At 45.2% G+C, this 12,117-nt stretch overlaps 1 protein-coding gene across 3 annotated transcripts in view; it reads right to left on the reverse strand.

The window, feature by feature from the left end:
- Positions 1-12,117, reverse strand: part of LOC135537374 (phosphoinositide 3-kinase regulatory subunit 5-like) — a 32,277-nt gene that overhangs the window by 14,717 nt on the left and 5,443 nt on the right. The window contains exons 2-7 of one of the 3 annotated variants that reach the window (XM_064963563.1): positions 8,351-8,494; positions 7,933-8,002; positions 6,225-6,337; positions 5,230-5,345; positions 4,908-4,976; positions 4,682-4,820 (exon numbers count right to left, since the gene is read on the reverse strand). In XM_064963563.1, the coding sequence (XP_064819635.1) occupies positions 4,682-4,820; positions 4,908-4,976; positions 5,230-5,345; positions 6,225-6,324 (424 nt within the window). In that variant the 5' untranslated portion in view covers positions 6,325-6,337; positions 7,933-8,002; positions 8,351-8,494. The remainder of the gene's footprint in view (positions 1-4,681; positions 4,821-4,907; positions 4,977-5,229; positions 5,346-6,224; positions 6,338-7,932; positions 8,003-8,350; positions 8,495-12,117) is intronic. The other 2 variants (XM_064963568.1, XM_064963560.1) reach the window with 2 other exon arrangements.

The following is a 12,117-nucleotide window of genomic DNA, read 5'->3' on the forward strand; positions in this document are numbered from 1 at the left end:
TCCGTAACCGTTACCCGCTACCCCTTATGGCCACAGCCTTTGAGCTGCTCCAGGAAGCAGTTGTTTTCACTAAGCTTGACCTGCGGAACGCATACCATCTTGTGCGGATCAGACCTGGTGACGAGTGGAAGACCGCTTTCAACACGCCTACTGGTCACTATGAATACTTGGTGATACCCTTCGGCCTGACCAACGCCCCAGCGGTGTTCCAAGCGCTCATAAACGATGTGCTTAGGGATATGCTTAACATATTTGTGTTCGTTTACTTGGATGACATCCTCATCTTTTCGAGCTCCCTTCAAGAACACACTAAGCATGTCAGACAAGTACTCAAACGCCTCCTAGACAGCCATCTGTACGTTAAGCCGGAAAAATGTGAATTCCATTCATCCCGAGTACAATTCCTGGGATTTGTAGTGGAACCCGGTCGAGTCCAAATGGACCCCAGGAAGGTAGGGGCGGTAGCGGATTGGCCCACCCCCAAATCCGTTAAGGAAGTTCAGCGTTTCCTGGGCTTCACAAACTTTTACCGCAAGTTCATCAAGAACTTCAGCTTGGTGGCAGCCCCTCTCTCAGCTTTAACCAAGGGTGGCAATGCAAGGTTTTTGTGGGGAAGAGAAGCTGAGACGGCCTTCCAAGGACTCAAGCAGCGCGTTCTCTCTGCTCCCATCCTGATACTACCGACTACGGATGAACCATTTGTGGTGGAGGTAGACGCATCAGAGGTTGGTGTTGGAGCTGTCCTGTCTCAGAGGGGTGAAGACAAGAAGCTTCATCCGTGTGCTTTCTTCTCACACCGGCTTACCCCGACTGAGAGGAACTACGATGTGGGGGATCGTGAACTCCTAGCGGTTAAGTTGGCATTGAAGGAATGGAGACACTGGCTCGAGGGGGCTTCTCACCCGTTTCAAGTGCTTACGGACCACAAAAATCTGGAGTATATCCAGCAGGCGAAGCGGTTGAACTCTAGACAAGCTAGATGGTCTCTTTTCTTCAATCGATTCCAGTTTATCCTCACCTATCGGCCCGGGTCGAAGAATCTCAAACCGGATGCCCTGTCCCGAGTCTACGCTCCTGCCATTCGAGATGACACGGACATGCCTGTCCTTCCTGCTGCTAAGATTGTGGCTCCGATCTCGTGGCAAGTTGAGGATACCGTGAGACGTGCTCAAGCTAGCGAACCGGACCCGAAAGGAGGTCCTGCCAATCGGTTGTTTGTCCCCAAGGCAGTGAGGACTCAGGTCCTTCTGTGGGGCACTCCTCTCGCCTGACCTGTCATCCGGGCGTAGGTCGCACCTTGGAGTTCATCCAGCGTAAGTTCTGGTGGCCTACCATAAGAGAAGACGTTGCCACTTTCGTCAATGCCTGTCCCGTGTGCTGCCAGGGCAAATCTTCTCACCTCCGCCCTCAAGGACTCCTTCACCCTTTACCTGTTCCCCACAGACCCTGGTCCCATATCTCATTGGACTTTATTACTGGACTTCCTCCATCCAATGGCAATACTACTATCCTAGTCATAATCGACAGGTTTTCAAAGGCGGCCAGGTTCGTCCCTCTGACTAAGTTACCTTCTGCCAAGGAAACGGCTGAGTTGGTAATTAATCATGTGTTCCGAGTCTTCGGCATTCCTCAAGATATGGTTTCTGACAGAGGTCCCCAGTTCGCCTCAAGGTTTTGGAAGGCCTTCTGCCAACTCATGGGGCTTCTGCCAGTCTATCTTCAGGGTACCATCCGGAGTCCAACGGCCAAACAGAGAGGATGAATCAAGAGCTGGAAACCACCCTCCGATGTATGACTCGTGACAACCCGTCCACATGGTCATCCTTTATTGTTTGGGCCGAATACGCGCACAACACCTTGCGCTCCTCCTCCACTGGTATGTCCCCGCACGAGTGTCAGTTTGGCTATGCTCCTCCATTGTTCCCGGACCAGGAGGCAGAAGTCAGAGTGCCTTCAGCCTTGAAGTTCGTCAGACGCTGTCGGCTTATGTGGAGGAAGACCCGTCTTAATCTTATGCGTTCCTCACAGAGGTACCAACAACAAGCCAACAGACGTCGCCGTCCCGGGCCTACCCTGCGCCCCGGCCAGAGAGTCTGGCTCTCCACAAGAGACTTACCTCTACGGGTGGAGTCTCGCAAGCTGTCCCAAAAATACATCGGTCCCTTCAAGGTTGTCAGGAGAGTTAACCCAGTTTCTTATCGCCTACACTTACCCAGATCCCTTAAGATTAATCCCACAGTTTCACATTTCATTGTTAAAACCTGTTGTTTTTTCTCCCCTTGTCCCGGCAGACAGACCTCCCCCTCCGCCTCGTGTCATTGGAGGCCAGCCGGCTTATACCGTCCATCGGATACTGGATTCCCGCCGGGTGCAGCGGTCCTGGCAGTATCTGGTGGACTGGGAAGGCTACGGTCCCGAGGAGCGCTCCTGGGTTCCTGCCAAAGACATCCTGGACCCTGACCTCATTCGTCAGTTCAGGGCCCTCCACCCTGAGAGAGCTGGTAGGAACGTCAGGAGCCGTTCCTAGGGGAATTCTGTTTTTGTTTTTGAGTATCTCTTGAGGCTTTTTTGTGCTATTCCTACCACCTTTTGGATTTGCCATTTTTGTATTGAAGGACTTCTCCTTTTTACTTTATTAAATACACCGTCTTAAGTACTGCTGTGTCTGCCTCATCTTCTGGGTTCTGCTGACTATTCGTGGCTCAGTTGGTTAAGTGACTGTTTCTCACTCCGGAGACCCAGGTTCGTAACCGGGTCCTGACAAATCTAAAATATATTTTGATTGGTTTATCACTTTTTTGGTTAGTACATGATTCCTTGTGTGTTATTTCATAGTTTTGATGTCTTCACTATTATTCTACAATGTAGAAAATAGTACAAATAAAGAAAAACCCTTGAATGAGTAGGTGTGTCCAAACTTTTATATTTAAATCCAAAAATGGATGGAGCAACTACAGATTGCCCCTTTAAGTCTATCAACATTTTGCAAATTTGAGCATGTGTCCATTAGGCCTATGTAATTCTTTTATCAGCATGAATTAGATTGAACAATAAAAGCCCTACTTTGATTCCATAGGCTGGGGTCCGCACTATGCAGCTGTTGCGAGAGCACATTTTCCACTGGCTGTCCACTGGTTTCAAAAACAATGATTGATAGGAAGTTTAAACTTCTTGTATTCAACCATTATTGGGTTCAAATACAAATTTAGATTTGTGAACAGCCATCCACAACAACCACAATCTGTATGACGCAAATAGCTAAATGAGAGCGCAGCAGTATGATTCACATCAATGCGCTATGTAGATATCAATCAGAAATTATATCCCTGTATCGCCGTAGGCTACACCACTGCTGTCATCCTTACCTCCAAGCGTTTATTCAAGTTGGATAATCTTTGGATGCCGACAGCAGTCGCACCATTGGAACACATTGCTTGGACTGTAGCCTACAAAAGCCTATTCCTGCTCTTTTCCTATGATCCATCAAACACATTTGGTGTGTCATCATAGTGTCTCTGACTTGTTGTCAGACTTTCTCAGGTGGAACAAACTTAAATTTGCCCCTTTTTTTCAATGCTGATTTGAATGTCATTGAACAAACAAATGTCAAATATTTTTTCCGCAAACATCCATTCTGATTTTAAAAGTAATCCTCGAAGTAACCATCTAGTTTTTTAAAAGTATCTGTAATCTGATTACAATATTTTTGCTAGTAACGTAACACATAATCTGTTACTCCCAACCCTGGTAATGTGTTGTATTGGATTTGCCCCAAACATAACACTTTGTATCCAGGGCAAAAAGTTAATTGCTTTGCCACATTTTTGCAGTACTACTTTAGTGCCTTGCTGAAAACAGGATGTATGATTTGGAATATTTATATTCTGTACAGGCTTCCTTTTTTTCACTTGGTCAATTCGGTGGAGTAACTACAATGCTGTTGATCCATCCTCAGTTTTCTCTTATCACAGCCATTAAACTCTCTAACTGTTTTAAAGTCACCAATGGCCTCGTGGTTAAATCCCTGAGCGGCTTTCTTGCTCTCTGGAAAGTGTGTTAGGAAGGATCCCTGTATCTTTGTAGTGACTGGCTGTATTGATACACCATCCAAAGTGTAATTAATAAAAAATAAAAAGAATGTGGGAAAACTCAAGGGGTGTGAATACTTTCTGATACTCACTGTATTTGTGCGTTTCATCTTACTGCATTATCTGTTTGAGGCACTAGGGGTCAGTCACTGATCATGTTTGACAGAGCCACCGTACATGACATGGGGTGTATTCATTATGGAAACTGTTTACCGTTTAAGAATCAAGTGGAATCAACCAGAGCAAACTAAATGAAATGGGGAGGGACCCATTTGAATTTGTCCAATAGAAACTCTTGTTTGCGTTTTCTGTGTTTGGAGTCAACAGTTTATTGCAAAAGGTTTTGCAACAGAATCGGCGTAATGATTACAGCCCTCAGCAACTATGGCTCGAACCATTGGGAGAGAAGTCGACGTAGGCACTTGTTGCCTCACAGAAAAAGGAAGGCTGTCTTACACATATCCATTTTTGACCTCATATTAATTCACAGTCCATATCATGCTCATCAATGAAGTAAATGAATAGTTCAAAACCCCCATAGAAGCATGGGGTAGATATAAAACCTAGAGTAGCCCACGTCTTTCCATGTTTACCTGGGGCCTTGAGTTCCTGGTGTAAGGTGGAGAGCAATCCTTTACACACGCTGCAGTAAGGCTCTGGCCAAGTCAGGAAACAGCCAAACACCTCACAGGCCTCCTCCAGCAGCTCCGTGGCAGGGGGACAGAAGGGGGTCTGCAACCAGAAAAACACCTAGTTAGAGGTAACGAAGGTTGGGGTTTTCATGTTTGATTGATTGATTGATTGATTGATTACCGTTACCTGTAACAGAGTGGAGGAGAACATGATAGCGAGGGGAGCCACTAGCTCATACTGACACTGATCCTGGACCTGCACACACATACGGAGAACCAAAAGTTCATTCACGTATCCACACTTTACAGTTTCAGTTCTCAATTCCCACCACAAGACGGCATACTGCTCCTAATCACATACTGTAGATCAGACTAAAATCCCACCTACATCCTGTAGAGGCTTGGGGTCATCATGACATGTGACCATAAGAATCTAGGTCATAGCAGCATCCTAAGTAGAGGAGTTATGATAGCCTCTGCCCTTTCTGTAATGACCTGTGACCCCTCACCTCTCGGGTCTTCCTGAGGATCTGCTGCAGGAGGATGAGGAAGTTCTCTGGGTCTCTCTTCACCAATTCCTCCAGACTCCAACGGTTCAACGACTGGCCCGCCGTGCACATCAGGACTGAAACACACACACACACGTCACATCACATCAGAGGGAGCATGCCACATTGTGTAACATGTTTATGAAACTAAAACATATAGCTTACCTGAAGGGTACACAGTGTACTTCAAACAAATTAATAACATCATTTCAACACAATATGTGGCAACAAGGTACCTCCTGAAAATGTGATACAGAAAACCACAGTGTGTAGGTGTATGATATCTGACTCAGTTGGTGCTGCTACGCTTTATTACACTAACCGATCCTACCCCCTCACACTACCTCATCATGCTTCCAGGCGCACTGCGGTCTATGCCACCACGTCTCTGTGTGTGTGTGTGTGTGCACAACTTCCTCCACAGCCATAGTGTCAACGTTGATACTTCCTCTAGCACATAATAACACTTCTCTGACAGTTTTCAACAACAACAGACTCACTAGACCTACTGGGCTTCAGATATAACTGTCACAACGAACAGTTCTAGGTGCTCAGAAGTTGAGAAAGAACAACAATTTACTGTCAGTGTGGTCTGACTGATGACTGATGATTTTCTTGTGGAGGCGTTTTAACATGTTGCTGGACACTTGAAACGTCTCATGCTATTTGATATCATGTCGACTTTCTGTAACACCACACTTAGAAAATGTTCCTGCAGTTTGGATCAATACTGTGACATGAACTACATGCACCAGTGACAGGCCTGCCTGTGAACAGACCTGATTTCCATTTCACGTGAACAACCATATTATGCCTTTCTTAACAAATAAAGGACTGCATGTCTCAAATGAAATACACTGGGAATCAAATTCCCTGAGAATGAAAACTAAGTCACCAACGAAGAGATGAAATACACCCACCCATGTCCAACCCTGCTCAGCTCAGATGAGGCTTACCGTTCCAGGGTTGTGCTGTCGTGGGGCTGGGTCTGAGCCCATCCAGACATCGGTCCAGAGCATGCTGGATCCGGTCCTCAGTACACGACGTGTGCTGCATGTCTTCTCACGACCTGGAGTAGAAGAGAGGGATGAGAAGATAAACATCACACCTCTCTCCATTCATCCCTCTCTTTCCGTGAAAGCATATTAGACTTATCGGATCAAGGAAGTAAACACAGGTCCAGTTTTGCATCTTGGTATACATCGCAGGGGGCATTTGAAAATGCCCTCATGAGTTCCGTGGAAAAGCCACAAGACAGGAGGGGATTTCAGGGGGATGGAGAGATAAGAAGAACAAACTGTTATTCTCTCTTCCTTCCCTTCTTATAGTTTGTTATATTTCTATGGCCCTTCATAGGTATTGCCCTCATCTGTGTTACTGGGAATCATATAGAGACAATAGGATACGGGACTTCCTGATATTAGGACACACAACAGGGGCATGTTCAGTAGAAACCAAACGATTTGAACATGTTTTGAAACAGAGAACATGAACGGGTATATTATAAAATAACATCACATTCTTCGGCTTCAAAATGTTTCTGTTTCACGCCTGTTTCGACCCAGGTGTTAGGCTCTATGGTTGGGCTTTGTTTCAGTCGTGTTATAATTGTGTTGTATCTCCTGTTATTCATGACAGGGTGAGGGTGTTGTTTTATAACAAGCAATTTCATTGCTTTCACTCACAATCACAGGAGTTTCATGTTTCTGTAATCCAGTCTCTGCATCAACGTAATAAGGTCCAATAACAGACACATTAATAAATGTACATTATCTCCTCAAAACTACTGGAGGCTGATGAATTTGCTGTCTATTACAATAATAACTGGCAATAATTTGTTAATAATTGTGTAATTTGACTAAAATGTCTAATTGTTTTTCACAACAATCTTGACTGCAGATTGATCAACAGCCAGACGTTTTTTGGTCATGACTTAATGATACAACCTGCAGATGTCTCAAGAAAGGCCTGTAAAAATGACTGCCAAAGACATTGAAGTGTTGATGACCAGCTACAGTAATGTAGGATACTGGACATTCACAATAGAAGCAGCTATTGTATTAGCCCGCGTGCCAATCTATTAGCGCTATCCTGCCAACTTCGTATCACTCATTGCCATACCTTTGTCCTGACAATGAGAGCGGCAGGAGTTGGCAAGAGCACAAACAGATCTGGGAACAGGCTTCTAGTGTATGAATTGACTGTACACATTCTAAGATTCCAATATAGGGACATATCCAAAAGGTACTGAATTAGGCAGCAGCCGCACCACGTATTGTCCTGTCTTGCCCCACTGGGGAATTTTACCATAGGTTAGAGCCCAGGGTTGGGGTTTCCGACGTGGACAGTGCAGCTTCCTTTGTTGAGTGGAAACAAACGTTTTTCATAAGACAAGACACTTCAATCCTTCCCACCAACTAGTGTTTGTATCCAATAACAGGCTCAAAAACTCCCCATCGAGACAGAGAAATCCCCTATAAATCCCACATGTGACTGATAATGTGTGCCAGATAGCACCGCGCTGCATATGAATCTGTGCCTATAAGTGGCTCACACAAATGCACAAAAGGTCAGGGGAGTGATCGCCATGGTGATTAGCGGTAATATCTCACCAACGTACGGTGAATGAAAAACCCACCAGACAACTGCTCTGAGGGAACTTACCCTGATTATGACCAACCAAGGCTCATCTATGAGTGTTCCTCACTGGCCTTATGTTGATACAGAGATAAAGCTGAAACATAAAAATAGACTAAGTCAAAACAAGCACTACCTCATTCGAAGCATTTTAAAACCAGGAGCAGGTTTCATTTGGGTCCTGGGAACCGACTTTTTTAAAGTCACGTTACAGGGGCCACGGGTTAGACGATGCCAAACTTTCTCAACTGGGTCATTCAGCTGCTGTTGAGCGAGGCAATGATGTAAATGCTCACAACGAGAAGACTCCCTATTTTTAGGTCTTGTGGGGGACTTTTCACAGTATTGACCAAAGGACAGGAAATTGTCATTGTGTACAGATATGAGCCTGGGTGGCCACACATACACAAAGAAACAGACAAATACCACAGGAGGTTGGTGGCACCTTAGTTAGGGAGGACGGGCTGGTGGTAATGGCTGGAGCGGAATCAGTGGCACGGCATCAAATACACCAAACACATGGTTTCCATGCCATTCCATTCGCTCCATCCTGGCGATTAATATGAGCTGTCCTTCCCTCAGCAGCCTCCTGTGACACACACAAACACAGCGGGGCCAGAGAGCAGAGAGTCAGACGGATGGGGAAATCTAGGGTTACCCCCGGCTCCAGAAGCTAACCGGCGGGGTGCCCCCGCCATTTAAGGCCCCTAAGGAACCACGAGAGGAAGAGCATGTGAAGAAAGGCCAGGGGGGTCAGAGTAATTCAACCATTATTTTCCAGCACCACTACTTTAACAACAATATGGGGAACCCTGACAATAACAATAGAAGCCACATAAACGACACTCCCATACAGCCTAGTTCTCAGCCCCCGTCGCCCACGCTAAAAGGTGTATTGTATCCCCAGAAGTGTTATAGCCTGGTCTGAGATCTGTTTTGGTCTGTCTTGCCATTGTTTGGCTTGACAATGACCATAGGATTTGACAGGACAACACAAACAGGTCTGAGATCAGGCAAGATGTGTTGTGAGTGGCACGGTCAGTAGGTGTAGGAAAGTTACTGTTTGATACTAACCGGTAAATGACCCACCCGGTCATTGTGGAACTATACTGTGTTGGACACAGGCCAGGTGGAATGGGAAGGAACTAATAAGTCATATAAGTTCTGATGGCTGTATCCAGTCTAGGGTCAGATGTTGACTCTGGGTGTAATAAAGCAACTCTTATGATCTCATTTACAGTAGGACATTCAGAGTGAGTCATCCACTGCCATATAATGGCTGACTGTAGGTTATGAATTTATTTAAATGATTATGTAGTGGTATGAATGCATTAAGTATGGCTCATGAATGTGTAATTCAGTCAAACAAAGTAATACCAACATTTTCTAAACATCAGTGACTGTCAGTGACTGTCAACGTAACCATAGCATAGATTAACAGGCTGTTCTAGAAAATTATATTCAGGTATTGAATCATTCTGTTTACATGGCAACTATTGACCATATATGAAACTGTGGGTTTTCATAAGAGGATGTATGAATGTCCTCTCAAACGTCAACAAGGTCACTTCCACATTTTCTGCTGTTGCAACAGAGGTTAACAAGGAAAGCTGACTAAAAGTCACATGTTTGTCTCTCGGTTCCTGGTTCCTGGTAGAATCCTTTTGGGTTCCATCTAGAGCCCTACATGGAACCAAAATGGTTCTACCTGGATCCAAAAAGAGTTGGGGACAGCCGGAGAAGCCTTTGGGAACCCTTTTTTCCCTAAGAGTGTAGCATCTGCAGGTTTTCCACTAATCCCTGATTCCAGGCCAAGGTGCATGACACATCCAATCTCATCCAATTAATCAATTAGGATCAGTTAGATCAACTGATCAATACAAACAACTGGCTCCCAGTTTAAACCAAAATACTTTGTGGATTGGAGTGCCACGATCAAGCCAACAACTGAGTCATACTGCGCCTGACCGAACATAACCTGACTATTTATTCTTATTGTCAGCAGATGTATAGGTCAAGCCTGAATGGGACTCAATCCTGGTGGAGCACCCTTGCACACAGCTGCAGATGTGGCATGACGAAGGCCCTCAAGTAATCTCAAGTCAACAGCAACAAGATCTTCAGCTTGCCGCTAGCCGGGTTGCCAGATCTGTGTATGCTTTAGCCAAGCAGATCTGGCAACCAGGGTAGCCTTCCAGTCTGCCTGTACCCTCCCTAGAGATCTTACTAAATGACTATGTGTAATTCTATGGTACTCTACTTCCAAAAACAGTGTTATAGCCATGACAACGAGCAACAGATCTGGCAACCAGGTTAGCCCGCTTTCTTCTCTGCCTCTACAATGCTCTACCCTGAGACACAGTGTGAGACTCTTTCGTCTTCACATCTTTCCTTTCCTCTTCCTTTTGCCCAGGCTGATCACATTTCCAACAGCTTCCAAACAGGAAAATAGCTCCCCAGCTCTGGAAGGGAAGCAGGTGCCTGTCCATTGTTGTGGTGTGATCAGCCTCTCAGATAGACTCCCACAGACAAGGTAGGAGGTGGTGGATGGGGGTGGGGTCGTCTCATTGCACTTTAATTGGTAGTCCCATATCCCCATCCAATCTTCCTCTGTTGGGTTTAAAACACTCATGGCCCCCTCCTCTCCTCGTATCACCTTACCCTCCGTTGTTTCTCTGAACCGGACCACTGCATAAAGCACCAGCCTCTTATGGTTTTAGGACAAAACAAAAGTGAACAATAACACGATAATGCTCTGCTGTAAATTGCTTCCTCTTTTGTTCAATGCAACTACTGGCCAGCGGGTGTCTTTCACATGTACAGGCCCAACCAGGTACAGTGGGATGCAGTGGCAGGGTATCGATGATGGTTAAGTTCATTAGGCTCTATGGTGGAAGTATAGAAGCGGCCACATCTGCAGTTACTAAACACTTACAGGTGAAGTCGGAAGTTTACATACACAAAGGTTGGAGTCATTAAACTAGTTTTTCAACCACTCCACACATTTCTTGTGAACAAACTATAGTTTTGGCAAGTCGGATAGGACATCTACTTTGTGCATGACACAAGTCATTTTTCCAACAATTGTTTACAGCCAGATTATTTCACTGTATCACAATTCCAGTGACTCAGAAGTTTACATACACAAAGTTGACTGCCTTTAAACAGCTTGGAAAATTCCAGAAAATGATATCATGGCTTTAGAAGCTTCTGATAGGCTAATTGCCATCATTTGAGTCAATTGGAGGTATACCTGTGGATGCATTTCAAGGCCTACCTTGCCTCTTTGCTTGACATCATGGGAAAATCAAAAGAAATCAGCCAAGAACTCAGAATAATATTTGGAGGTCTACAAAATAATTGTAGACCTCCACAAGTCTGGTTCATCCTTGGGAGCAATTTCCAAATGCCTGAAGGTACCACGTTCATCTGTGCAAACAATAGTATGCAAGTGTAAACACACGCAGCCGTCCTACAGCTCAGGAAGGAGTCACGCTCTGTCTCCGGGAGATGAACGTCCTTTGGTACGAAAAGTGCTAAACAATCCGAGAACAACAGCAAAGGACCTCGTGAAGATGCTGGAGGAAACAGGTAAAAAAGTATCTTTGTCCACAGTAAAATGAGTCCTATATCCACATAACCTGAAAGGCCGCTCAGCAAGGAAGAAGCCACTGCTCCAAAACTGCCATAAAAAAGCCAGACTATGGGTTGCAACTGCACATGGGGACAAAGATCATACTTTTTGGAGAAATGTCCTCTGGTCTGATGAAACAAAAATAGAACTGTTTGGCCATAATAACCATCGTTATGTTTGGAAGAAAAAGGGGGAGGCTTGCAAGCCGAAGAACACCATCCCAACGGTGAAGCACGGGGTTGGCAGCATCATGTTGTGGGGGTGCTTTGCTGCAGGAGGGACTGGTGTATTTCGCAAAATAGCTTCATGAGGGAGGAAAATTATGTGGATATATCGAAGCAACATCTCAAGACATCAGTCAGGAAGTTAAAGCTTGGTTGCAAATGGGTCTTCCAAATGGACAATGATCTCAAGCATACTTGTGGCAAAATGGTTGTGGCAAAATGGCTTAAGGACAATAAAGTCAAGGTATTGAAGTGGTCATCACAATGTCCTCAATCCTAACAAAAATTTGTGGGCAGAACTGAAAAAGTGTGTGCGAGCAAGGAGGCCTACAAACCTGACTCAGTTACACAGCT

Source organism: Oncorhynchus masou, chromosome 5 (assembly GCF_036934945.1).
Source record: "Oncorhynchus masou masou isolate Uvic2021 chromosome 5, UVic_Omas_1.1, whole genome shotgun sequence".
Taxonomy (NCBI): Eukaryota; Metazoa; Chordata; class Actinopteri; order Salmoniformes; family Salmonidae; genus Oncorhynchus; species Oncorhynchus masou.